This window comes from Balaenoptera borealis (assembly GCF_965194805.1).
Source record: "Balaenoptera borealis genome assembly, chromosome: 16".
NCBI lineage: Eukaryota > Metazoa > Chordata > Mammalia > Artiodactyla > Balaenopteridae > Balaenoptera > Balaenoptera borealis.
The window spans coordinates 50159058-50182348 of NC_138872.1; the positions used below are offsets into that span (position 1 = coordinate 50159058).

The following is a 23291-nucleotide window of genomic DNA, read 5'->3' on the forward strand; positions in this document are numbered from 1 at the left end:
GTTTGGGTTACCAAAGTGATGGGGGCTGTCGTGGAGAACCCTGCAGGAATTTCCTGAAGGCACTTACGTGTGACAAGCCTGCTTCCAGAACCAGGTCTGTTTCTCCTTGCGAAGGCCTGGGAGGCAACAACAAGGCTGAGGTTGAGGGGTTGGATTCCCTGTCCCTGGAGAAGCCACCCGGGCCCAAGGGCCCAGGTCTGGGTCCACAGCGGTGGATGGAGGAGCCGGCTCTGGGCAGGGACCAGCCTTCAGGTTCCAGGACGATGTGCAGGAGTTCGGGGTCTGGGCTGCCCCGGAGACACCCTCACCGGTGCACCCTGGGCTTGTAAATAAAGCCCGCACTGTGCTCCCTGTCACTGTCATGTCTTAGGGCACAGCTGACCCTGGAGAGGCTGGGTTCAACACCAGACAGCCCCCTGGACTCTGTGCTCACTCTCCCCTGGAGGACTCGGGCATCCGTGTGCCGCCAGAGCACAAGCTCCCCACTGTCTCCCCAAGTCTGCAGCCTGAGCCCAGCCCCAGGCCTACAGACCCCACACAAGGGATCCTCCACCCACTGCCTCTGACACCTGAACTGCCCGTTGTCCTTCACCACCTCCCTCACCAGTGCATGCCTCACCCACATGCCACACGTGCATGCACACCCACCACAAGCACACCCACCACGTGTGTACCCACCACGATTTGGACCACAGCAGGACAGGCTCAGAGTGAGGACCCAAAGGTCTTTTATTTCTGCGCTGGGAGCGGGAGGGTGTGGGCAGCCCTGAGGGAGGGGTGGCGCTGCCCCAGCTGAGCCAGTCTGGCTGCACTCCCAAAGGAGCAGCTGAGTCTCGGGGGGCCCTCGGAGTGGAGACTCCCTGGTGTCTTTCCCCAGAGGCTCTGCCGCCCTGGCTGTGAACCAGGGCTGGCTGTTGGAGGAGCAACGATGCTGGAACCATCTCTGTCCAACACCGGGGAGAAGCCACAGCCTCGGGGGGCCACGGAGGCGGAGAGGCCACGGCCCAGTGGGAGCAGCACCTCCCCCTGCATTCCCGCGCCCCCTGCTGGCGGCCACCTGACTATGAATGTTGCCCTGGGAGTCACCAGCGGGTGCGCTGCCATCTTGTCTCAGTCCAGGGCACCCCTGCCCTGGGAATCAGCCCCCAGAACAGCCCCTTCTGGGGGAGGGTGTGACAAGGGAAAAGGTGGAAGCCAGAGAGGTTGGTGCCCCCGTAAGGCCAGGCACTCGGGGCCCGAGGGGACTCCCGCGCCGGGGAGTCTCAGTGGCTGCAAGGACCCTGGGCAAGAGGAGTTGATGAGGGCAAGATGGCCCCCTTCTGCCCCTGCCCAGGCCCACCTAGGCCTCCCCGTCACCACCCGAGGGCTCCCCGGAGGCAGAGGCAGGAAGGAGAGCAGGGCTGGGGCTGGAATGGCGCGGCTTCCGCATGAACGGGAACACCCTGTGGAGAAGAAGGGGCCTGAGCGCAGGGCGCCGCCCCCGGCATCCCACCTGCCTCCCTGGGCACCACCTGGCTGACCGTCGCTTGGTCTCCGGGGGCACCACGGCCTCCGCCAGGAGGTCTTTGTACAAGTCCGACTTCAGGAACCTCGGGTAGGAGTCCTGCAACAGACAGCATCCGGGCCTGATCCCTTCCCACTCCTGGTCTCAGCCAGCACTGCCCAGGCTCCTCCAAGGGCGGGGCCCACAGTGGACTGGGCCGGAGCAGCCTCCCCAGACCAGCCCAAACCGGGTCGGACTCAGGGAGACTGGCCCCCAACCACGCAGGAGCCCGGTGCCCACACGGGGAGTGAACGTGGCGCCTCCTGCGACAGGGAACCGGTGTCACTGGTTCTCGCGGACCCACAGAGTGAAGCTGGGCACGTGGAGCGGGACAAAAGCAAGGTCGACAAAAACCACGGGATTCAATAAAGAGGGACGGTAATCTACGAACCCAGGTGCTTATGTTTTAAAAAGAAAAATACACATTTTAAATTGTTAACTTTTGGTGGAGGGGCAGGGGTATAAACAAGATTTAGTTGAATGTACTTTGTAGATTGGATTTTGAAACTGTGTAGATATTTTATGGGATTATAAAATAAATAAGCAACCCCCAAACACTGAAGGGGGACAAGTGAAGCTGGGCGTCCAGCGGGCGACACCACCCTAGCCACACGTAACCAAGCGTCCAAGGGGCATCTGAGGGGCTGTGGACAAAGGACCGAAAAAACAAACAGTAAATGACTCTCAGTCACTGTGAATGGTAGTGTCGTGCTGCTCAGTTGAGCTACTGAGTGAATCTCGAGAAAAAGCAAGTGAGTGATTAAGCTGGCCCCACTGAAAACCCAGATTTTCAGTAGGGGAATGAGGAGAGAGAGAGAGAGGCCAAAGAGGTTAAGGAAACTCTATAATCCTGATTCCGAATTAGAAGTATCAGTATGAACTCCTGGTATGTTTTATTTAAAACACGTATTTCCTGATTCTGTCCACTGAAAGGCCTGGGAACCATGACCACCCCTGGCGCTATGATGGGTCTGATGTGCAGGTCATGGTTTCTGAACACCACCCCCGAGGGAGGGCTGAGGGCCCGAGGAATGGCTGGCTCTAGGTCTGGAGTAGGACGGCCCCTTAGAAAGCTAGGAAGCACCATAGATTTCGGACACGTCACAGGACTCAAGAGCAATCAGCCGGAGAGGGGGACCTCTGCACATCCCTTTAGACAAGGACTGAAAGGGATTGAAACCCATCAAATATGGTCAAAATGTGAATTTACAATGGTATTAAAAGCATCCCAACCTCACTGACTACCCTTGGCAGACACCAGGGGTCCAACTGCTTATTTTGAAAAATGGTAATTAAAAAGGAATCAAGGGACTTCCCTGGTGGTCCAGTGGTAAAGAATCTGCCTTCCAATGCAGGGGACACAAGTTTGATCCCTGGTCAGGGAACTAGGATCCCACATGCAGCAGGGCATCTAAGCCCACGTGCCACAACTCCAGAGCCCATGCGCTCTGGAACCCGAGCGCCACAACTAGAGAAGAGAAAACCCACACGCCACAACTTGAGAGAAGCCCGCGTGCCACAACGAAGACCCGATGCAGCCAAAAAAATTAAGAAAATAAATATATATATATATATTTTTTAAGTTTAAATTATTTATTTATTTATTTATGGCTGTGTTGGGTCTTCGTTTCTGTGCGAGGGCTTTCTCTAGTTGTGGCAAGCGGGGACCACTCTTCATCGCGGTGCGCGGGCCTCTCACTATCGCGGCCTCTCCCGTTGCGGAGCACAGGCTCCAGACGCGCAGGCTCAGTAATTGTGGCTCACGGGCCCAGTTGCTCCACGGCGTGTGGGATCTTCCCAGACCAGGGCTCGAACCCGTGTCCCCCGCATTAGCAGGCAGACGCCCAACCACTGTGCCACCAGGGAAGCCCGAAAACAAATATTTTTAAAAAATTATGTTTAGGACCTCCCTGGTGGTGCAGTGGTTAAGAATTCACCTGCCAGCACAGGGGACACGGGTTCAACCCCTGGTCCAGGAAGATCCCACATGCCACGGAGCAACTAAGCCCGTGTGCCACAACTACTGAAGCCCACGCACCTAGAGCCCGTGCTCTGCAACAACAGAAGCCACCACAATGAGAAGCCCGCGCACCGCAACGAAGAGTAGCCCCCGCTCGCCGCAACTAGAGAAAGCCCGCGCACAGCAGCAACAGACCCCAACGCAGCCATAAATAAATAAATAAATAAATAAATAAATAATTATGTTTAAAGGAGGAATCAAGCCTCGGTCCTGCCTTTCCTCTATGATCGGTACCACTGGGCCAGCAACGAGCAGAGAGAGGAGGCGTCAGAACAGGGAGGCAGTGATCGGTTAGAACATCCCATACCCTCATGGAATCATGGATCTGGGCCAGACTGTCAAAGCTGCTTTCGCCACGAAAGAGAGAGCTGGACTGACATCCCTCCTGAGTGGAGAACACATCGGACACCACCTCTGAAGTAACTATTCCCGACCAAACCGAACCAACAACAACAAAACTGAAAACAATCTGATCAAGGAACACAGTGTCCACAGAAACTGGAGAAAGGAGGACGGATTCTCCCCTGGAGGCTCCAGAAGAAACCAGCCTGCTCTCACCCTGATCTCAGCCCCGAGACCCCATCAGGCTTCACCTCCACAGCACAGAGAATAAGCAGCAGCGGGAAACTAGCCTGAGGTCACGTGGGGAAGGGGACGCGACTGGCCACTCGAGGGCGTTGAGTAAATACTGTTGGTGTTTCCAGTGTGATGCTGGCCTCTGCAGCCACGTTGAAAGGGAAGCGGTGGCCGTGTCCTTTAAGGGAACTTCCTGCAATACCTACAGACAGGAAGTCTGGAAATGGCTTTAAAGTCGGGGGTAGGGCTTCCCTGGTGGCGCAGTGGTTGAGAATCTGCCTGCCAATGCAGGGCACACGGGTTCGAGCCCTGGTCTGGGAGGATCCCACATGCCGCGGAGCAGCTGGGCCCGTGAGCTACAACTACTGAGCCTGCGCGTCTGGAGCCTGTGCTCCACAACAAAAGAGGCCGCGATAGTGAGAGGCCCGCGCACCGCGATGAAGAGTGGCCCCCGCTCTCTGCAACTGGAGAAAGCCCTCGCACAGAAACGAAGACCCAACACAGCCATGGGTAGATAAATAAATAAATAAATAAAAATTAAAAAAAAAAAAAAAAAAAAAAAAGTCGGGGGTGGAGTGTGTGGTAGGCCACTGGACAGGATGGACGGTGAGTCCGGATAGGCCCCGAGTTGACAGTTTGTGAAGGTGGGCTGGAGGTACGTGGGGATTCGTCATTTACTTTTTGTTCATATTTGACCTTTTCCACGTTAGAACACTTTACAACCACAGCTGGACAAGCCCTGCAGCCGCCCTGAGCCTCGGTTTGCTGCTCTGGAAAGCGCGGTGTGAGCTGCGGGACTAAGCTGGCAGGAGCCGCGGGGAGCAGGTGCGGACCAGCCTCTGAGCTGTGGCCACTGAAGCCACCTGACACCGGCTTGTGGGGGGAGGGGGGCGGGGGAGGAGGCGCCCACCTTCTTCATCAGCATGTAGATGTGCAGCTGGGCGTCGTCCAGCACATGGCGGTGCGGCCGGCCCAGGCCCACCAGCGTCCGCTCCATCGTCCGGCTGTCGATGTTGACCCAGCGGGCAGCACCGGGGGCCAGGAACTGCCTGGCATGGGAGAGGGGAGCCCCCGTGGGTCTGGGCCATTCGGGCTGGCCGCTGCCCGCCCCCCACCCCCCCCGCGGCACTCACTGGTACACGGCGTCCACCAGGGCGGGGACCTGCGCCTGCCCTCCGTGGTGCAGCTCCTCACAGGCCTCCCAGAAGCTGAGGTTTTCGGCTGGGGGTCCGGGCACCGGGTCAGGCCCACCCAGGCTGGTGGAAACCTGGGGTGGGGGGCTCGAGCAGGGAGCAGGGGAGGGGGCTTCTCACCACTGAACTCTTTCCTGAGAAAGTCCATGAAATGGGCCCGTCCCACGGGGTCTTCCAAGAGTTCCCGGAAGCTGAAGGCCCACTGCTCCACACGGAGCCTTGTGGGCACGGCCGCGCTGGGGGAGGGGCGGGCGGATCAGGAGCACGAGGAAGGCAGGGGCACACCTGCAGCTCCTGGCCCACCCCGGGCTCACCTGGGTGCATTCATGGCCCAGTAGGTATCGTTGTCTGTGACCCAGGGGTTGCTGGGCAGGCACCCCGACATGATGGGGTCATGCGGCCCACGCTGGCTGCTAAATTTCAGGTACCTGGGGGTGGAGGGTGGTGCCAGGGCCAGTGCAGGGAGTGCTGTGGGGATGAGGGCGCTGCAGGAAGGGTCTGGGCTCTGGGCTGGGGGTCTCCAGCCACCACCCTCATCCCACTCACGCCTCAAGGCAGACGGAGGACTTCACCCGGGTCCTGCCCAGTGCCTTTCGTAAGCACTCGACCTAGGATGGGAGACCTGTGAGGGGGCCGGGGCTGGGAGCCACCAGCCCACGCCTCCCCTCCCTGCTGCCCCCAGGACCTACCTCCCGCCTGTAGAAATCCACGGTCTTGGTCTGGAAGGGGCCGGTGGGCTGCAGTTAGAAGGCAGGTCCCTATATGGACCGACATCCCACCCCTGCCCTGCCCTCCGGAGCCCTGGCCTCTAATGCAGGGGTCTGACTTTCCAGGACGCCTCCTGGGACCTCAAGTCTGGACGTTTCGGGGTGTTCACCAAGCCCTCAGGTGCTCAAAGTTGCCTTGAGTTTCCCCAACTGTCACTATTTCATGTTTTCAAATGTACTGAAAGGAGGGGCGGGCAGAGAGCACCCTCAGGATGCTTGTGATGCCAACCTTTCCTCTCAGCTATCTTTGCGTGACTTTGATGGAAATCACAAACCTATGACCGTGAACTATGATTTTGAAGTCAGGAAGATGTTTTCTCAGAAAAGTACTAGATGACTCTGCTCTATGTTTTGGGTGTCATGGGATCTGACCGAGGGCTCTGCTGCTACAAAGTTCGCACATGTGTCCTCGTCCAATTCCATCCAGTTTGGAGGCTATGGAGGCACATGGTTCATTCCGCCCTGGTCGCTTGGGCCCGTAGCCCTGCTCGCCACCCCTCCAAGTCCCCACAGACCCTGATGCTGCCCTGGCCTGGGGGAAGAGACCCCCTCCCCCCATAGGGTCTACTGTACTTACTTGCACCCAGGGCAGCAGGTGGGAGGTGAGAGAGAGCGAGAGTTAGCAGGGGGCTGGGAGTCGGGGCAGTGAGCTGGGGAGCAAAGCAGGAGACTTGGAGTGACTGAATCATGGGACATTTGGATGGACAAGTGGACAGGTGGGTGGGCAGCCCCCAAGCAGTCCCCTAGTGGTGGAGTGGGGGGGGTAAAGTGGCGGAGGGAGTGGAGGGGTTAAGGGAGGTGGGGGCACATGGAGCAGAGGGCACTGTGCAGGGGTGGGGAGTGGGCTGGGGGGTGTGCACGCAGGGTCCTCACCATCTGCACTCGCCCAGCAGTGCAGGAACCCCGCTGTGGACCTTGCTCCAGCACGCTGGGGACCCCGGGCTGCAGAGGGGGGATGAGATGAAGCGGGGGCACAGCTCAGGCAGGCTGCTGAGACCCTCCTAACCCCATACACTGAAGCTCTGCGCCCATGTCAGGCCCTAATGTGGAAACATGCTCAGGGGAACTCGGGACCTGTATGCTCTCTGCCCATCCCCACCCCAGGGCACCCTCCCTGTCTAGCCCACCCTGGTCCCCTCTCCAGCCCCTCACCCAGCTCCTGGCTCCTAAAGCGAAGTCTGTGACCTGCCCCCAAGCCCCCCGTTCTTCCTCGCCTCAGCCAAGCTCACCTCCGAGCTCCTGGCTGCTCAGGCCAGAACCCCAGCCCTACCTGAGACAACCCCTCTTGGCCGCACCTCGTCCTGACCACCCCGCCCCCAGACACACATGCCTCACCGGAGGCCACGGGCGCCATTACTGGTGCCTCCACAGGACCACCGCCGGCCCTCAGCCCACTGCTCAGCCTTGGCCACGCCCACTCCACCCTCAACGCCGGAGACCCCGTGACCCTCAGGTGGAAGATTAAGGGTCATTTTCCCAGAGACACCACCCACACCTGATGAGGTAATCAGGCCCGTGGGTGCCTCTCTTTTTTTTTTTCATGGGGTTTTTCCCCCCGGAGCTTCTATTCATCTGCTGTGACTGCCCCTCACAGCACACATCTGTGTCTGCTGGTCTCTCCACTGCCCCACACAGTAGGGGGACCTCAACCCACCTGCCAGGCCCACGGATCTGGGTAAGGCCTGACCCCAGGCTAGCACCTCAGAAGCTCTTGGCCTGTGACCTCAGTCCCTCATGCTGCAGCTAAGCCCGCCCCCACTCACCTCCCCCTACCCCAAAGGCCTTCAGGTGCCCTCACTCACCTCCCCCCACCCCAAGGGCCTTCAGGTGTCCTCACTCGCCACCCCCGCCCAGGGCCTTCAGGTGCCCACATTCTGCTTCCTTAGACCCAGAGGGAAGCTGCTGTGTCCTAGTCTGTGGGTGGCGGCAGCTCAGGCCTGGCCTTGTGACCTCTGGGTTCTCGTGAACCACAGAAAAAGAACTTCCTGTCACCTGACAGGATCCCTAAAAGCATGTCCTTCCCAGGGGTCAGAAAGCAGGTCCTCCTCAGCAAACACCTGAGGAGGCACACTGACCGATGGCAGGACTCCGCTGCTGTCCAAGGACCACCCCCCACAAGGGGCTCACCGGGGGCCTGTTCACCAGCCAGTACGTCTGCTCCTGGCATGCGATGACCAGCCTGTCCCCCTTCCTGCGCTGCTTAGCTGCCCTGGGGGGGTGGGTAGGCAGAGCTGGGGGGACACTGTGCCCACCACCTCACCCCCCACTTCAGGCCGAGGCCTGGGCAGGCAGCCAAGCCTGGGTGCGCTGTTGCTGGTCCCAGGGCTGCCAGTGCCCGGGCAGGGGGCGTGCGGGGCATGCAGGGCGTGGCCTCACCGCAGCTGCTCTCTCGCCTGCATCACTACCAGGTCCCACGTGTGGCTGATCTTCCTGTGCAGCTGGTCATAGTGCTCCTGTGGAGTGTTGAGGTCTCCAGTGGGAAACTCTCTCCGGTGCCCAGCTCTGGGGTGTGGACCCCCCACCTCCCCTCTGAGACCACCTAGGGTGTTTGTGCTTGTGTATCCACATCACTCTGGGGCCTGGGCTGTGTGCTCTAGGGCCACAAGTAGGGACTGGGTTCCTCTGGCTGGATTCAGCCTGGGAGGGGTGGCAAGGGTGTCCCACCTTTTCGTGGTCAACCAGGCCCCCCCGCTTTCGGATGTTCTTCTTGGCCAAGTAGATGGCTGGAAGGACAGGGCACAGGCTGCAGAGGAGCAACGTCAGCTCCCCCTCCCCTGTGGCATCACACCTGCAGCCACCAGTCCTGGGAGTTTGTCCCCGGCTAGCCCAACCCTCCTCACTCACCGTAGTCCAGCTCAGCGGCTGGCCACAGGGTGCTCATCCAGAAATAGGGCGTCTGGTGCAGTGCAAGGACAAAGGTATCTGTGACCTTCCGGGCCTTCCCCTCCCCAAGAGTCGTCCCCACCCTCTCAGCTCCCTTGGGAGGAGACTGGGCTGGCTGGGGGGTATCTTCCCACTGCCCCAAGGCTCAGCTGACCATCCACCATTCCCTCCACCTGGACCAAGCTGCACTTGGTTCACTGACTCTGGGCACCCTGCCCAGGCCCAGGAGGTAGTTGCAGTGCTGGGGGGTCGGGGACTGAGGGCAGGCCCTGCCGGGGTCCCTGGTGTGGCCAGGGAGAGCAGGAGGGGGGCTCCATCATGATTGAGGACGCACACTGAGGTGCAGGGATCCTGTCCTTAGGCCCCTTCTTCAGGGCTGCGGCCTAAGGACCCTGGCTAAGCTGGTGGAGTCCTCTGCAGGTACTACCCCTTATGGGGCCCTGCTAAAGGTCCCTCCCCTTAACTTGGCCTTTCCGTCACAGGGACGCTTCCAGTCCAGGCCTTTTGGGGAGGGGGCAGTGGACCACGAGATCTGTGGTGACATCACAGGTCCTGCTCCTGCCCCAGCCCCACCCCTTCCAGGAGTCCCCGCCAAGGGGCTGCCTGGTGGGATGGGTCCTACCTGCTCCCAGTTGAGCCTGACCTGGAACCTATAGGGCGTTTCATCCAGCCGGAGCTCGAGGTGGCAGGGGTCTCGCAGTGGGTATAGGTAGCCATGCCGCACTAGGAGGGTGCCCAGATGCAGGGCCTCTGGGGAGCAAGGTGGTGAATTCTTAGTGGGGAGAGCCGAGCCGGGTCCCCCAGCACAGTGGGCTTGGCCCCAGCCCTCGGCCATCAGCACAGCGACCCCAGGGCCGGGTATGGGGCGCAGGAAGAGCAGCGGGCTGACCCCTTACCCTCCTCTGTGATGCAGTACTTCTGGATCAACCACTCCATGACGTCGTTGCCTGCATAGCAGAGACTGGGGTAGGGGGAGGCCGAGGCAGGGCCGGCACCCCCATCCCCGCCCCTGCAGCACCTCACCAGTCACTGCGTGTGGAATGACGGTGACGAGCAGGCGCTGGCTCCGCATCTTCACGCCCTGGTCGGGGTCCTGCATACTCACGACCATCCGCTCCATCTGGGCAAAGGAGGTTGAGGGCCTGTGGTGGCCTCCTCCCCCACCCCCAGATCCAGATGCCCCCGAACAGCCCGGGATGCGCCGGATCAGTGTGCTTGAAGGAGATTAACGCTCACTGATGGTGGGATTTCAGGCCGTGGCTGACCGAGGAGGCGAGGGGGGGCGCGAGCTAGCGGCGACCCCAACCCCGGGGTCTCCGCCGCCCCACCCCGCTCACACAGTGCCATCGCCCCAGACCCGCGTCCACACTCGCGCGCTCGCGTAGTGTCCACACTCGCGTGCACCCGCACTCACTCCTCTCCTGCCCCTCCCGGCCTCGCGTGTCGGGAAATCGGGGGTGGGGGGCGGGCGGGACCCCGGCACCCACCTTGCTCAGATGCGGCCTCTGCGCGCGGCGGTGCCCGCCGTGGGGCGCGGGGCCGGCGGCCATGGCTGAGGCAGGCCCAGCGGGGCGAGGGTGTCCGGCCGCCCCGCCCCGCCCCGCCCCGCCCCGCCCCTCCCCTCCCCTCCCCTCCCCTCCCCTCCCCTCCCGGGCCGCCGCCCCGCCCGCGAGTTAACCCGCAGCCGCGGGGTCTGGGGTCTGGGGACGCGCGTTCGACCATCCACCTCGAGCAGGCTCCCTCACGTCACGAGAAGCCGAGGCCCGTGCCCGCGGGGGCTTGCCTGGAGCTTCGAGAGGGGGCTTGGACCCACCCGGACAGCGTGGGGGGGAATCAGCCTCCGCTGGGACGGCGGTGGGGGAGGCTCAGAGGTGGGGTGGGAACTCAGGGAAAGGATGGGGACTCAGAAAAGGGGAGAGGGGACTTGTGGGGAAGGAGGGCTGGGGTGGAGGACAACTGTTTAGGGTCACTGTAACCCCTCCCCCATACCCACCTCCTGTGTGGCGCCCCAGGATATGGGCGACCAGCGCTGCAGGGGCTGTAAGGTCTGGGTGAGGGGTCGAGCTGCCCTAGGAGTGTGTCCCTGCAACTGTGACACTGTCCCTGACGCATGCAGGTGCTACCGGGCTGGTATGACACCGTGTGGCTGCGTAGGTGTGCTGGGCGGGGGCCCTTGAGGCCTGGGGGAATACGGCAGGCAGCTCACTTCCCCTCTGCTGCACTGATGATGCCTGGGGCACCAGTTGGGGAACAGACAGAGACCCCACCCGAGTTACCCCGAAACTGTGGGAGACTGTGGGAAGGGGCTTTACCGGGAGAGAAGATCTCAACACCTGCCCCCCAAGATTCGTGGGCAGCCTCTGGGCTCAGGGCCCATGGGGCCTGGCCGTTTCTCTCCCTCCTCCAACAGCTTGGCCACCCACACCCCTTTTGTTGGGGCCATTTTAAAGTGGTGCAAACAGGTCTATTTCTGATTTTTAGGTGCTCTGGGCAGGGCAGGATGTCGGGCAGAGCCTCCGACATGGCCATCTGAACCCATTTCCACTGCAGGCAAAGCCGTGTCCAGGCTGAGCTGGGGCAGGGGTACTGGAGGGGGGTTCTACCCTTCCCGGGTGCCATTCTCCCTTACATGCCAGTGAAATTCTCTCACCCAGCCCCACCCACACAGGTGGGGTCAGGCTGGCCCCAGGCCTGGCTGTCCTCTCTGCATGGATGGGCTTCCAGAGAGGCTGAAGGCCCCCAGAGGCCAGAGTTGTCCCCAGCCTGGGGACAAGTGGCTTCCCTGACCACCCCAGGGAAGGGGCAGCAGGATGTGACCCTAGAAGGGCTGGGCTCCAGCTGGGGAGATCCTGCCTTGGAAAGACCGTGGGCAGGTGCAGCTCCAAGGGGGCAGTCCCCGCCCTAGCCCACGTGCCTCCCGCACCCACGGCCTGCTGGCCTCCTTCTCAGATGGGGAGGGGGCTCCTTTGGGCCAGGGCAGATCTGATCCCTGGGTGTCCTCAGAAATGGGGGGCGGAGGGGTGTAAGGAAGCAGGGGGACTCTAGCTGGTGTTCTGCCTCCCCCTCCGCTTTGATCCAGCTGTCCCCAGCCTCAGGTCCAGCTCACCCCTGCCCCTGCCCTGCTGACCCCCATCTACCTGTCACAAGGTCTGTTTAGGCATCAAGACCGGAGGCCCCTTCTGTGCGCCCCTCTCAGCACTCCACCACCCTTTTCTGTTTCAGATCAGTGTCCTTTTCTCCCCAAGGACGGGGGCCTCTGAGCACAGAGCATACAAAGACCCCTCCACCCGCTGCCACGCTCACACAGCCCAGTCAATAAACACTGGAATAATGGTTGTGTCTCCAGACTGCACCTCACTGTGTGTGGGGACCCCGGCCCCTGTGTGTGTGGACACTGGCCCCTCCGTGCTGATGCCTGTGAACCTCTGGGGTGCGGGGCCAGGAGGCTGTGCAGACACACACAACATCCCCCACCCCCCAAGGCTGGGCAGACTCCAGGAGTCCCCTCTGCCCAGACATAAATAAGCTCCAGCGGGGGTGGGAGTAGGGGGAGGGTGGGGGGCTGTCAGGCCCCAGGTGCGGCCTGCGCTGCCTTCAGGTAACGAGAGCCTGGGGACTTGGGGGGGGGGGGACGCACCTGCTCCACTCGCGCCCCCAGCCCCACCAGCCCCGCCCAGAGGGCTTCCCCGGAGACTCCCCAGACTCTGGGCGGCGCCGTGGGGTGGGGCAGCCCTGATGGCCAGAGCCGGGTGCAGGCGGGGTGGGATGCTGGGACCGTGACCGCGGCGGCTGTGCGGGGTCCGAGTGCGCCCGCGGCGGGGACGACCGGGTGCCGGCGCCAAGCGGGCGACACGCGCGTCTCTGCGGGGCTGCGCGGGGTCCGCGGAGCGGCTGGGGGCGCGCGGCGCGGGCGCGGCGCTGGGCGCGGGGGGCGCTCCCGGCCGGGATGAGCTCACCGCAGTCGCGCCGGGGCTGAGCGCCGAGCCGGGCGGCGGCGGGGCGGGCGGCGGCTCCTCGGCGGCTCGGCGGCGGGGCCGGGCCGCGGGCCACCATGCTGGGCCTGGACGCGTGTGAGCTGGGGGCGCAGCTGCTGGAGCTGCTCCGGCTGGCGCTGTGCGCCCGAGGTGAGCGGGCCTGGCTAGGGCCAGGGCGGCCACGTGGGCGGGGGGCTCAGCCCGGGGCGGGGCGGCTTCTCCCCCGCGGAAACTTTGGGGGCGCTCGTGGGGACCTCGCGGCGGGGGTGGGGGGCTTCGTCCAGGCCACTCATGGGGCAAGGGGTCAAGAGTGGGCGGGTCTGTGAAGCCAGGGTGGCAGGGGGACCCTCTCCCCGTGGGAGCCTGCCCCTGAGGTCCCATCTCCCTTGGGTGGGGCTGGGGCTCCTTCAGGGAGGGTGTGGATCCCGGGAAAGACTGGAGCGCAGTGGGCAGGGACTCGGAAAGACCCTGCCCCAAGGCACCATGGGAGCTTCTCCTAGGACTGTGGGAAGGGCTCAGAAAGACCCCTGCGTTAAGGCGCCAGGGGAAGGGGCCTAGCTGACTGGGTCTGGAGGCACCTGGGGAGGGTGGCCTCAGAGCATAAGCTGAGGGGTTTAGAGACAACCACCCCTACCCTTCAGGAGCATTATGGGGAGGAACTCCCAAGACTGTGGGGAGGCATTCAGGGAACGCAGTCCCTGAGCAGGGTGGTGGGGACCCTGAGAGGTGTCCGAGAGCCTTATGGGACTATGGGAAGAGGCCTAGGGCACTGGGGACCCTGGAGAGCAGCGAAAAAGCAGAGCCTCTGCTCTAGAGAAGACCTCAGTAGTCACCACTCCGTAATGGTGGACCCTATCCCTTGGGGCTGTTCCCCATTTGGGATCTTCCTTCCCCCTACAGTCAGGGAGGGGCCTGGGATGAATGGCTGGGCCAGGAGGATGCAGCTGGAGCCTCCAGGGATCACCTGCCTCCATCTCTTGGGAGCCTTCTCCACTCCCCAGGCCCTTCCCGAAGAGTCTGGGTTTGGGCGCTGCTCTGCATCTTCTCTGCCCACCCCTCTCCCAGAGCCCTCACCGGACTCCTGTTAAGTTCCTTCCTTTGGGCAGTGGGAGGTCCAGCTGGCCAGACGGCAGGCTCCAGCAAATGCCAGCTCAGCTGGCAGCAGCTGCTCACACACCCTCCCCAACCCCCAGTCCTCCTGACTGACAAGGAGAAGGGGCAGCTGCCGCCAGATGAGGTGCTGGATGAGGCCGTGCCAGAGTACCGGGCCCCGGGGAGGAAGAGCCTCCTGGAGATCCAGCAGCTGGACCCGGACGACGAGAGCCTGGTCAAGTACAAGCGGGTGCTGCTGGGGCCTGAGCCGCCTGTCGTGGGTATGCCCACGCCCTGGGCTGGGGGGGGAGGGTGGGTTAGGGTTAGGGCACCTGTACACTTCTGGTTTCTCTTCAGACCCAAGCCTGCCCAACGTGCAGGTGACCAGCCTGACACTGATGTCTGAGCAGGCCCCAGGGCCCATCACCATGGACCTCACAGGTAACTCCCAGGATGCCTGGTGCGACCCTGAGCCCCAGGTAGGGACCTCACAGGTAACCCCCTCCGCAAAATACAAACTGATCTTTGGGGTAGAGACCTGGGCTCGTTGCCATGGACCTCTTAGGACCCCCCCCATGCCCAATTCCAAGTACTCAGACCTAGACCTCACAGGTACGGGCCCCCCATGGGGGCTCCTGGGGCAGGGTCTCAGCCATCACAGGAGTTCACACTTAGCTGCACTTTCCCTAACAGGGGAGTTGGCTGCGCTGAAAAACCAGGTGTTTGTCCTGAAGGAGGGTGTTGATTACAAAGTGAAGATTACCTTCAAGGTGAGGGAGCTGTCACGGAGGACACCAGCCAGCCACAGGTCCAGCCCCCCAGGTTCCCCCTAACACCCTCTGTCCCTCAGGTCAATAAGGAGATCGTCAGTGGCCTCAAGTGTCTGCATCACACCTACCGCCAGGGCCTGCGAGGTGAGGGCCGCGTGGAGGGGGCAGCCCAGGGGGAAGGCTCGGGGTGGGGGCCAGTGGGGCAGAGGGCAGCCCCTGACGCCCTCGCCCTCGCCCTCCCCCAGTGGACAAAGCCGTCTACATGGTGGGCAGCTATGGTCCGAGCGCCCAGGAGTACGAGTTTGTGACTCCGTTGGAGGAGGCGCCCCGGGGCGCGCTGGTGCGGGGTGCCTACGTGGTCACGTCCTTCTTCACCGATGACGACAGGACCCCCCACCTGTCCTGGGAGTGGGGCCTCCACATCTGCCAGGACTGGGAGAGCTGAGCGCCCCCTGCCCCAGGGCTGTGTTCCCACTTGCAGTCCTGGTCTCCCCCACCTCTGTCAGTCGCTGCAAGGGACCCCTGACCATTCCCCGGCCCCCTCAGTGGCCAGACCCCCCTGCCCTCTGTCCTGTCCCGGGATGCCCCCTCCCCAGGCCTGGCACTGTGCCCTGAACAGTCCTATTAAACGTTGCTCTGTCTCGGTGCCCTCGGTGTCGCCTGTCTGCCTCCCCGCCCCCGGGGTGGGGGGGCCTCCCAGCCTTATCTTCCCTGCAACCAGGCCTGTGTGCCACGTGGCGGCAGCTGCTTGGCCCCCCACCCCCTTATCTGCCCCCGCCCCGTGGGCCCCGGCACTGCCATGGACGGCCAGCTCCTGCCGGTGTTGCTGCTGCTGCTCGGGGCCTCAGGCCTGTGGGGACGGGGGCCAGGGCCCGAGGGTGCCTTGGAGGAGCCCCCTGAGGAGGAGCCCCCGGAGGAGGAGCCCCCGGAGGAGGATGGGATCTTGGTGCTGAGCCGGCAGACCCTTGGCCTGGCCTTGCGGGAGCACCCTGCCCTGCTGGTGGAGTTCTGTGAGTGCTTGGGGCCGGTGGGGCTGGGAGACCGCAGGGGCCACCTGGGGGGTTCTACCCCCCCATGCCAGGGCCACTCGCCCCCACCGTGCTCCTGGAGCTCCGTCAGAAGACACCCGAGGCACAGCCCTGGGGCTGAGCTGTGCCTGGGGGCCCAGCCTCACAGTGGTGAAGGGCACAGGTGCAGGGGAGACCCACGGTCATTGTCCTTCTACAAACTCTTCCGTAAAGGGCCAGCCAGCATTCAGGCTTGCACATTCTTCTGGGTTTTTACAAGCTTTTCACACATGACAGCCATTCTTAGCCGGCAGGCCTCAACAGGCAGGTGGCCGGGAGCCGGCCTCAGGGGTCGGCAATGGAAAATTCCTCCTAAATTCACTGTCAGGACAGTACTGGCCACTGCCTCCCCAAGCTGGGGGCCTTGAGGAGGCTGGTCTCCAGTGCTTGGGCTCCATGTGGCCAAGGCTCAGGCGGGCCCCTGATGAGGGAGGTGTGGACAGGACATGCTTGCTCCCTGCTGGACCTGACTGGCCCCAAGGTTGGCGAGCTCTGGCCGGGCGGGAGCAGGGGCTGCGACTGGGGCCATGGAGGCCTGGGGCGCTCATGGCCCTGTCCCCCAGACGCCCCGTGGTGTGGGCACTGCAAGGCACTGGCCCCTGAGTACAGCAAGGCGGCTGCCCTGCTGGCAGCAGAGTCGGCCAAAGTCAGGCTGGCCAAGGTGGACGGGCCCGCAGAGCCAGAGTTGGCCGAGGAGTTTGCGGTGACAGAGTACCCCACGCTCAAGTTCTTCCGTGACGGGAACCACACGCACCCAGAGGAGTACACTGGTGCGGGGAGTGGGCATGGGCGGGTGGGCGGGTGGCAGGGCTGGCCCAGGCTGAGGGGAATCTCTGCAGGCCCCTGGGAGGCCGAGGGCATCGCTGAGTGGCTGAGGCGGCGGGTGGGGCCCAGTGCCACGCGGCTGGAGGATGAGGAGGGCGCCCGAGCGCTGATAGATGCCCGGGATGTGGTGGTCATTGGCTTCTTCCAGGTGAGCTGGTGGCACGGGGGCCGGGCCTGGGAGCAGGGTCTGTGAGGCCAGTTGGCCTCATAGGCTCGGGCCCCTTAGGACCTGCAGGACAAGGATGTGGCTACCTTCCTGGCCCTGGCCCAGGATGCCCTGGACGTGAGCTTTGGCCTCACCAACCAGCCTCAGCTCTTTCAGAAGTTCGGCCTCACCAAGGACACCGTGGTCCTCTTCAAAAAGGTGGGTCAGGCCCAGAGTCAGGGCGGAAGTGGGGGTCGGAGTCAGGGCGATGGCTCCTGCTGACCCACCCGGCGTTGTCCAGTATGACGAGGGGCGGGCAGACTTCCCAGTGGATGAGGAGCTGGGCCTGGACCAGGGGGATCTGTCACGCTTCCTCCTCACGCACAGCATGCACCTGGTCACGGAGTTCAACAGCCAGGTGAGTGGGGCCAGAGGGCAGGTGCGGGTCGGAGCGGAGGATGGGAGGCGAGCGCAGGAGTAGCCCACGAGCACCACTTGCCCCCGCAGACGTCCCATAAGATCTTTGCAGCCAGGATCCTTAACCACTTGCTGCTGTTCGTCAACCAGACGCTGGCCCCCCACCGGGAGCTGCTGGCGGGCTTCCGGGAGGCGGCTCCCAGCTTCCGGGGGCAGGTACTGGCTCGGCCCAGGGTGGGGGGTGGGGTGGTGGTGGGGAGGCGGGGCGCCCACGCGGACTCCCTGCTGGCAGGTGCTGTTTGTGGTGGTGGACGTGGGCGCCAACAATGACCACGTGCTCCAGTACTTCGGCCTCAAGGCCGAGGAGGCCCCCACCCTACGCTTCATCAACACTGAGACCACCAAGAAGTACATGCCTGCGGACAGGGGGCCAGTCACCGCCACCTCGGTTGCAGCCTTCTGCCGCGCAGTCCTGGGTGGGGAGGTCAAGGTCCGCTGCTGGACTGCCCAGTTGGGGGGCGGGGGTGCGAGCAGCGGCTCTTGGGAGAGACCCTCAATAAAGCACCTGGCCGGTTCTCCCAGCCTTATCACTTGAGCCAGGAGGTCCCCCCCGACTGGGACCAGCGGCCAGTCAAGACCCTCGTGGGCAAGAATTTCGAGCAGGTGGCTTTTGATGAAACCAAGAACGTGTTTATCAAGTTCTGTGAGTGAAGAGGGCAGTGGGCTGGTGGGCAGCAGGGACCCTGCAGGCTGCACTGATGCCCCCCTGTCCTAGATGCCCCATGGTGCACCCACTGCAAAGAGATGGCCCCAGCCTGGGAGGCACTGGCTGAGAAGTACAGGGACCACGAGGACATCGTCATCGCCGAGCTGGATGCCACGGCCAACGAGCTGGAGGCCCTCCCTGTGCACGGCTTCCCCACCCTCAAGTACTTCCCCGCGGGGCCCGGTCGGAAGGTGAGGCAGGACCCATCCTTGGTCTGGGCTCAGTCTAGGCTCTTCAGACCTCGGCTGGAGATGGGGCGTGGCCTCGGAGGGCTGGCCTTAGACCCCGGACAGTGTGTCCCCCAGACCTGCCCGTCCTTCCTCAGGTGATTGAATACAAAGGCACCAGGGACCTGGAGACCTTCTCCAAGTTTCTGGACAGCGGGGGTGAGCTGCCTGCAGAGGAGCCCACGGAGGTGCCCGGAGCCCCCTTCCCGGTGGGTGTCTCTGTCCCAAGGCTCCAGGTCTCTGGACGAGTCCTCTGGATGCATGGCTGTGACATGGGCTGGGATGGGCTGAGGGTGCAGCTTCCAGCTGAGTCTCTGTGACCCTTTCCAGGAGATGCCAGAAAACACAACGGAGCCCAAGGACGAGCTGTAGTTGCACCGCTGTCAGCGCCCACCCGGGGAGCCATGTCCCTTGGTGCCCATGGAAGCTGTGGGCTGTGAATAAAGAGCTCTGGTCCTGGACTGTGTGTGTGGTTCCTAAGCAAGGCAGGCACCCTGGCCCTTGGTTTGGGCCCAATCTCAGCCTCCTGGGTCCTTCATATCTTGGATGGAAGATGGGTCTGAGGCTCCACTGGGGCAGGAAGGGGGAGCATGGCATTGCTGCTGGCTTCGGGCCCACTCTCTCTCCCAAGCTCTGCTAGCGTTGCTCCATGGCCCCCCCTCCCCGCCACGGAGGCTGGCCTGACTTCCTTTGGTGGCTGGGAGACAGGGCACACATCCCAGGAGCCAGCCGAGGGGCATTCCCACCAGCCACGTTGGACAGGTGCAGTCCACAGCCAGGGAAGATTCAAAAATGGTTTTATTTCATTATTATCCAAGTACCTTTGAAAAGATAATTGTACAAGTCAGCGCATGAAAAACGGGCTTGGGGCAGCCCCTCCCCGCTGGCCCAGGCCTGAGAAATGTACATATTTACATGGGCCCTTAGGAGGGAGGGGCCCGGGACCCGCTGAGCCCACGCTTGGGCCTCGGTGCTCCGTCGCCGGGTCCACACAGTGAGGCAAGAGACAAGCTGTGTTGAAGGCACTCGGTGACATGTACAATGGACAGAGGCCCCATGGGGCCCCCTGCACCCCGGCTCTGGGACAGGCCTGACCACGGCAGGCCATGGCGGGCGAGTCCCAGAAGGAGAAGCAGAGCCTGTGGGGTGAGCGCCAGGGGCGTCCGCGGTTAGCAGCAGGGGGCCGTGGGGGAGGGTCTCAAGGCGGCCCCATGGTGGGCTCCCTGCTGGGTGGGCTCTTGAGTGTCCTGCAGAGGAGTGGGTGGAAGCCTGTGGGACCCCAGAGGGACCCCCACCCTCCTGGACAGAGATGGACCAAAGGGGTGGCGACTGTGAGGCGGGCAGCACCCGGCCTTCCGCCAGCAGCCGCGTGTCTGCCACACTCTCGCAACCCGGCACAGGCCCTCGTGGTGCGCAGCGCGGAGGCCAGGCCCGCCGGTCAGTCCACCTTCTCCACCTTGCCGATGACCTTCTCCTCGAAGACGGGCAGCACGGCCCCGTCCTCGCGCACCTCCTCGAACACCACGCCGCATTCGAACTCGTCGCTCACCTTCTTGAAGTAGTATCTGCGGGCGGGAGGGGCGGTGAGGGTGGCAGCGTCCGGCAGTTTGGCGGCCGCCCCCGACACCTCCTGCAGGGCACGCGAGCCGGTTCTGCCCGGTGCCTGAGTGCCGGTGCTGGACACGTGCAGTGACCACATGCGGGGTCCCTGCCCCGGCCTCTAGGTGCTGTGGGGGAGGAGTGGGTGGGCGTGGGGTTTCTGTCCTCTCCACTGGGCTAAAGCACCTGCACTCAGCCCAGGCCCCCTCCAGGGGCCACAGCAAACCACCCAGGCAGGCCCACCGTGGGCTGACCCCAGCCGAGACCCCATGGGCCCCACCCGACCTACAGAGCCCGATGAGGAGCCTGCAGGGGCTGGTCTCAGGCCGGCAGGGCAGCCCAGGGCAGACCTGCGGAGGATGGTTAGGAGGCTGAGATGAGGCCGACTCAGGTCACACCAGCATGGGGACCAACAGACCCTCCAGACCCCTTGCTCGGCCTGGAGCCCTCAGCCACCTGAGACCACCCATACCCCATCCGTCGCGGGGCTCACGCTGACAGCCCATGGCCAGACAGGTGGAGGCAAGGACTCAGCAAGGCACGAGCACACAGCACTGTCTCCTGAGCGGACCCCACCCCTGCCTCTCACCTGTAGTTGCCTTTCTTGGTCAGCAGCTCCTTGAACTGGCCCAGGGTGACCGCACGGCCCCTCACCAGGGTCCGGTAGGGGATGGGCTCCCCACAGAAATAGTAGGCCACGACGATGCTGTCGCACGACTGGGCACTCCCACCGCCTGCCTTCCTCTGCGATTTTGTCCTGGGGGACGGAGAAGCAGCGGTGACTGCTGGGCCCCAGGCCCCCCAGTAAATGACAGAGCAGGGCCTGCAGGGTGGGCTGCGCCACGCTCAGAAGTGCCACACATCCACAGGCCCTGATGCCCGCCCCACCCACATAGCCACGTCCAGCCCCGGGGGGGGGGCTCATCCCGCGTGGCACCTCAGCCCAGGTTTCCAGTCCTGCGCCAGCCACGTGCCCTGACCCACGCGGACAGCAGCTCGTTGCCTGCCCACCAATTGTCCGACCAGCGCCTTGGCCTGCCCACCACCCACTGCGAGGCCCTGGTCTCACTGTGGCTTGAGGTGCCTGGCGGGCAGCACCCACTACCCAGACCACGTGAAGTTGGGCGAGCAGGCTTCTCAGAGCCGGAACCCACAGCGGATGCCTCTGCTGGGCTGCATGAGACAGCCAGGCCACGGGACCCGCCACAGCCCCCGCCTTGAGGCTGGGCTAAACTGTTCGTGTCCTAGTAAGGCCTACAGCCCCAAACTTCAGAAACACCTAAGGCCAGGGACTGGACGAACAGAACTGTGACGGATCCTGACATGGATCTGCCTCATGGCAGAGAGCTTGTCACAAGACCATAGGCAGCAGCCAGCCACACTTCCAGAGAGGGCTGAGGCCAGCAGCGCCTCCTGCCCAGGCTCAGGCAGCACCCGTCTCCTCTAGCGTCCGGTCCTGTGACCGCTCCAGAGCTGCGCAGGTGGAGCCTGGCACAGCCCTTGCCCTGGCCAGCTGGGCCCGTCAGTGTCACGTCAGGAAGACCACCTGCGCTCACAGCAGGCTCTACTCTCCCCGGGGACCCCCCTGCCCCGGTGCTCCAGGGCACAGAGCAGGTGGTCACCTCAGCTGTGTGGCCATCCACTGCCTGAGCCAGGCTCCCAGCGCCCACTTCCCTTCCCTCAGTCCTGCGACCTCAAGCCCAGGCTGTCCTGGGAGCCCAGCTGGGGTTCCTGTGGGGTCCATTCTCTACAGAAGGGACGCCGAGTCCCTGCTTCTCCAGGGGCCACTGGAGGAGTGACCTATGGGGAGGTCGTGAGCCCCTCAGGACACTCAGCCGGGTGTGATGATGTACTGTCTGGGGTCAGCCCGGCAAGGCTGAGGTGGGGGTCCCTTCCTTCTTCTCTGTCTTGAGCAGAAGTGCAGGAACAGGGTGGCCAGCACTGTCTACATACGGCTCTTGGCTCCCCAGCGCCCAGCCTGGCCCGCGTATGCCCAGGGAGCCGACCCGCAGGTGCCTGTGGTCCACGTGAGAACAGAGCCCGCTTGCTGTGCACAAGCGCCCGGGGCTGACGCTTCCGGTCAGCAGCGCCAGGGGAGTCAGGGCTGCACCGACCGCATCAAGCCGGGCAGGTCGCTGACCAGCTAGTCCCAAGGCCTGGTGGGGACATGAGGCCAGAGTGTGGGAGGCGAGTGGACCTCCTCTCTGGCCTGTTGGTCACTTGTCACCACGTGGACGGTCAGCGGTTCCTTTGACAGAGATACACTTGCAGACCCAACTCTTCAGGTGCAGTGCCTGAGCTCCCATCGCGGGCACAGCTGCGCCACTGTAGCACCTGGCCGGAGGCGCGGTACGGCTGGGCGGTACCGGGAAGACCCGGGGGGAGCGCACGTACTCTGTCTCGGAGAGCTCCAGGTCGGACACCGCTGGCACCACGCTCAGCACGGGCGTGCACGCTGGCCTGACACAGGAGCGCCCCCGCTGGATGACCTCCTGCACATACCTAGGGAACAACGGCGTCAGTGAGCCGCGTGGGCCTGGGCAGGGCCTCCAGCAGCGGTTGGCGGTGACCACAGGAGACCAGCGGGCAGACGGAGCAGGGGCTCCCAAGACGCTCTGTCACCACAGACGAGGCTCCCACTGTGTGCAGCCGACAGGACACCAAAGCCCTCCTTGGGTTGTGGAGCAGAGCGGGAGGATCAGGGCTCCATCAGGATGAGTTGAGAGGCCAACGCTGCTTCCATCCATCCAGGTTTCCCAGACCCTCATCTGGGCAGAGCCTCGGGCACCGGGAACATGCTGGGGTCCTGTCACTTCGTGCACACTCAGAGGAGCCTTCGCCTTCCGAGAGGAGCTGCCCTGGCCTCCTCCCTGGGGTGCAGCTCTTCCTACTCAGCACTCGACACAGACCCGGGCTCTGGAGCGCGGCCACTGCTCTGTCTGAAGGGGACTCGCTGCCCGGCAGCTCCTCTCCCAGTGGCCTTCCACCCCGGGGGCGATGCTCTGTGGCCCCGACACGACTTCTACTTTCATCGGCCTGGGTGGAGGTCACCCCACAAGGAGGGCCCAGCTCTCTGGTCTGTAGCCGTTTACAAAAGGCCCACGTGCCCTAGACTGACCACCGTGGAGGTGCCAGAGCTGCCCATGTGGCTCAGCTCAGCATCACCAGCCAGACAGGACGTGCCGCTGGGCAGGGCCTGTGAGTACTCACGGGAAGAACAGACAGTGGGCAGCAAGGACGATGGGCCAGGAAGCCCCTGCAGGGGGTCCTCAGGGCAGGGAGGGTGTCCACACGCCCCGGCCCCCACGGTGGCCCCGCTGCTGCCCCACTGGCCTCCAGCTCACAGGCTAGCACCAGGGAGGCCGCCTGCACAGCCTGCTCCCTGGCTCTACGCTGAAGAATGAGATCACAGGGTGTGAGACAGCTA

General features: G+C 63.5%; 4 protein-coding genes across 9 annotated transcripts in view; 2 read left to right on the forward strand and 2 right to left on the reverse strand.

Moving 5' to 3' along the window:
* Positions 1 to 711: 711 nt before the first annotated feature.
* On the reverse strand, positions 712 to 10548 carry RGS11 (regulator of G protein signaling 11). 3 transcript variants are annotated; one of them, XM_082361580.1, is made up of 17 exons: positions 10470 to 10548; positions 10006 to 10102; positions 9879 to 9929; positions 9626 to 9732; positions 8944 to 8995; positions 8764 to 8822; positions 8476 to 8552; positions 8227 to 8308; positions 6973 to 7041; positions 6022 to 6045; positions 5879 to 5940; positions 5647 to 5760; positions 5453 to 5568; positions 5273 to 5360; positions 5050 to 5188; positions 1521 to 1603; positions 712 to 1442 (listed from the first exon to the last, which is right to left on the reverse strand). In XM_082361580.1, the coding sequence occupies exons 1-17, from the start codon at positions 10530 to 10532 to the stop codon at positions 1340 to 1342; spliced, it is 1386 nt and encodes a 461-aa protein (XP_082217706.1). In that variant the 5' UTR covers positions 10533 to 10548; the 3' UTR covers positions 712 to 1339. The 3 variants fall into 3 exon arrangements, with proteins under 3 accessions (XP_082217706.1, XP_082217705.1, XP_082217707.1); XM_082361579.1 differs by having other exon boundaries at positions 6022 to 6051; XM_082361581.1 differs by lacking the exons at positions 5879 to 5940; positions 8227 to 8308 and having other exon boundaries at positions 6022 to 6069.
* Positions 10549 to 12725: 2177 nt separating this feature from the next.
* ARHGDIG (Rho GDP dissociation inhibitor gamma) lies at positions 12726 to 15465 on the forward strand. The gene is made up of 6 exons (XM_082361602.1): positions 12726 to 13106; positions 14150 to 14329; positions 14406 to 14489; positions 14742 to 14818; positions 14899 to 14962; positions 15064 to 15465. The coding sequence occupies exons 1-6, from the start codon at positions 13034 to 13036 to the stop codon at positions 15261 to 15263; spliced, it is 678 nt and encodes a 225-aa protein (XP_082217728.1). The 5' UTR covers positions 12726 to 13033; the 3' UTR covers positions 15264 to 15465.
* Positions 15466 to 15502: 37 nt separating this feature from the next.
* PDIA2 (protein disulfide isomerase family A member 2) lies at positions 15503 to 18726 on the forward strand (the record flags this gene model as incomplete). 2 transcript variants are annotated; one of them, XM_082361546.1, is made up of 11 exons in its annotated part: positions 15518 to 15828; positions 16449 to 16655; positions 16725 to 16858; positions 16937 to 17074; positions 17157 to 17273; positions 17363 to 17488; positions 17565 to 17762; positions 17855 to 17975; positions 18048 to 18229; positions 18364 to 18474; positions 18596 to 18726. In XM_082361546.1, exons 1-11 carry the CDS (start codon positions 15618 to 15620, stop codon positions 18635 to 18637), a joined length of 1587 nt encoding a protein of 528 aa, XP_082217672.1. In that variant the 5' UTR covers positions 15518 to 15617. The 2 variants fall into 2 exon arrangements, with proteins under 2 accessions (XP_082217673.1, XP_082217672.1); XM_082361547.1 differs by lacking the exon at positions 18596 to 18726 and having other exon boundaries at positions 15503 to 15828; positions 18364 to 18585.
* Positions 18727 to 19045: 319 nt separating this feature from the next.
* The window catches only part of AXIN1 (axin 1), a 58496-nt gene continuing 54250 nt past the window's right edge, over positions 19046 to 23291 (reverse strand). Inside the window, exons 9-11 of one of the 3 annotated variants that reach the window (XM_082361531.1) lie at positions 22259 to 22366; positions 20454 to 20621; positions 19046 to 19830 (exon numbers count right to left, since the gene is read on the reverse strand). In XM_082361531.1, coding sequence (XP_082217657.1) covers positions 19704 to 19830; positions 20454 to 20621; positions 22259 to 22366 — 403 coding nt within the window. In that variant the 3' untranslated portion in view covers positions 19046 to 19703. Of the gene's footprint in view, positions 19831 to 20453; positions 20622 to 22258; positions 22536 to 23291 lie in introns of those variants that run through there. The other 2 variants (XM_082361532.1, XM_082361533.1) reach the window with 2 other exon arrangements.

Coding starts and splice junctions, on each gene's coding strand:
- RGS11 (XM_082361579.1), bottom strand. CDS start 10,532: ATGGCCGCCGGCCCCGCGCCCCACGGCGGGCACCGCCGCGCGCAGAGG. Junction 9,930..10,005: donor CATTCCACACGCAGTGACTG/GTGAGGTGCTGC, acceptor TCTGCTATGCAG/GCAACGACGTCATGGAGTGG. Junction 8,553..8,763: donor GCCTGGTTGACCACGAAAAG/GTGGGACACCCT, acceptor AACACTCCACAG/GAGCACTATGACCAGCTGCA.
- ARHGDIG (XM_082361602.1), top strand. CDS start 13,034: ATGCTGGGCCTGGACGCGTGTGAGCTGGGGGCGCAGCTGCTGGAGCTG. Junction 14,330..14,405: donor GCCTGAGCCGCCTGTCGTGG/GTATGCCCACGC, acceptor GTTTCTCTTCAG/ACCCAAGCCTGCCCAACGTG. Junction 14,963..15,063: donor CTACCGCCAGGGCCTGCGAG/GTGAGGGCCGCG, acceptor GCCCTCCCCCAG/TGGACAAAGCCGTCTACATG.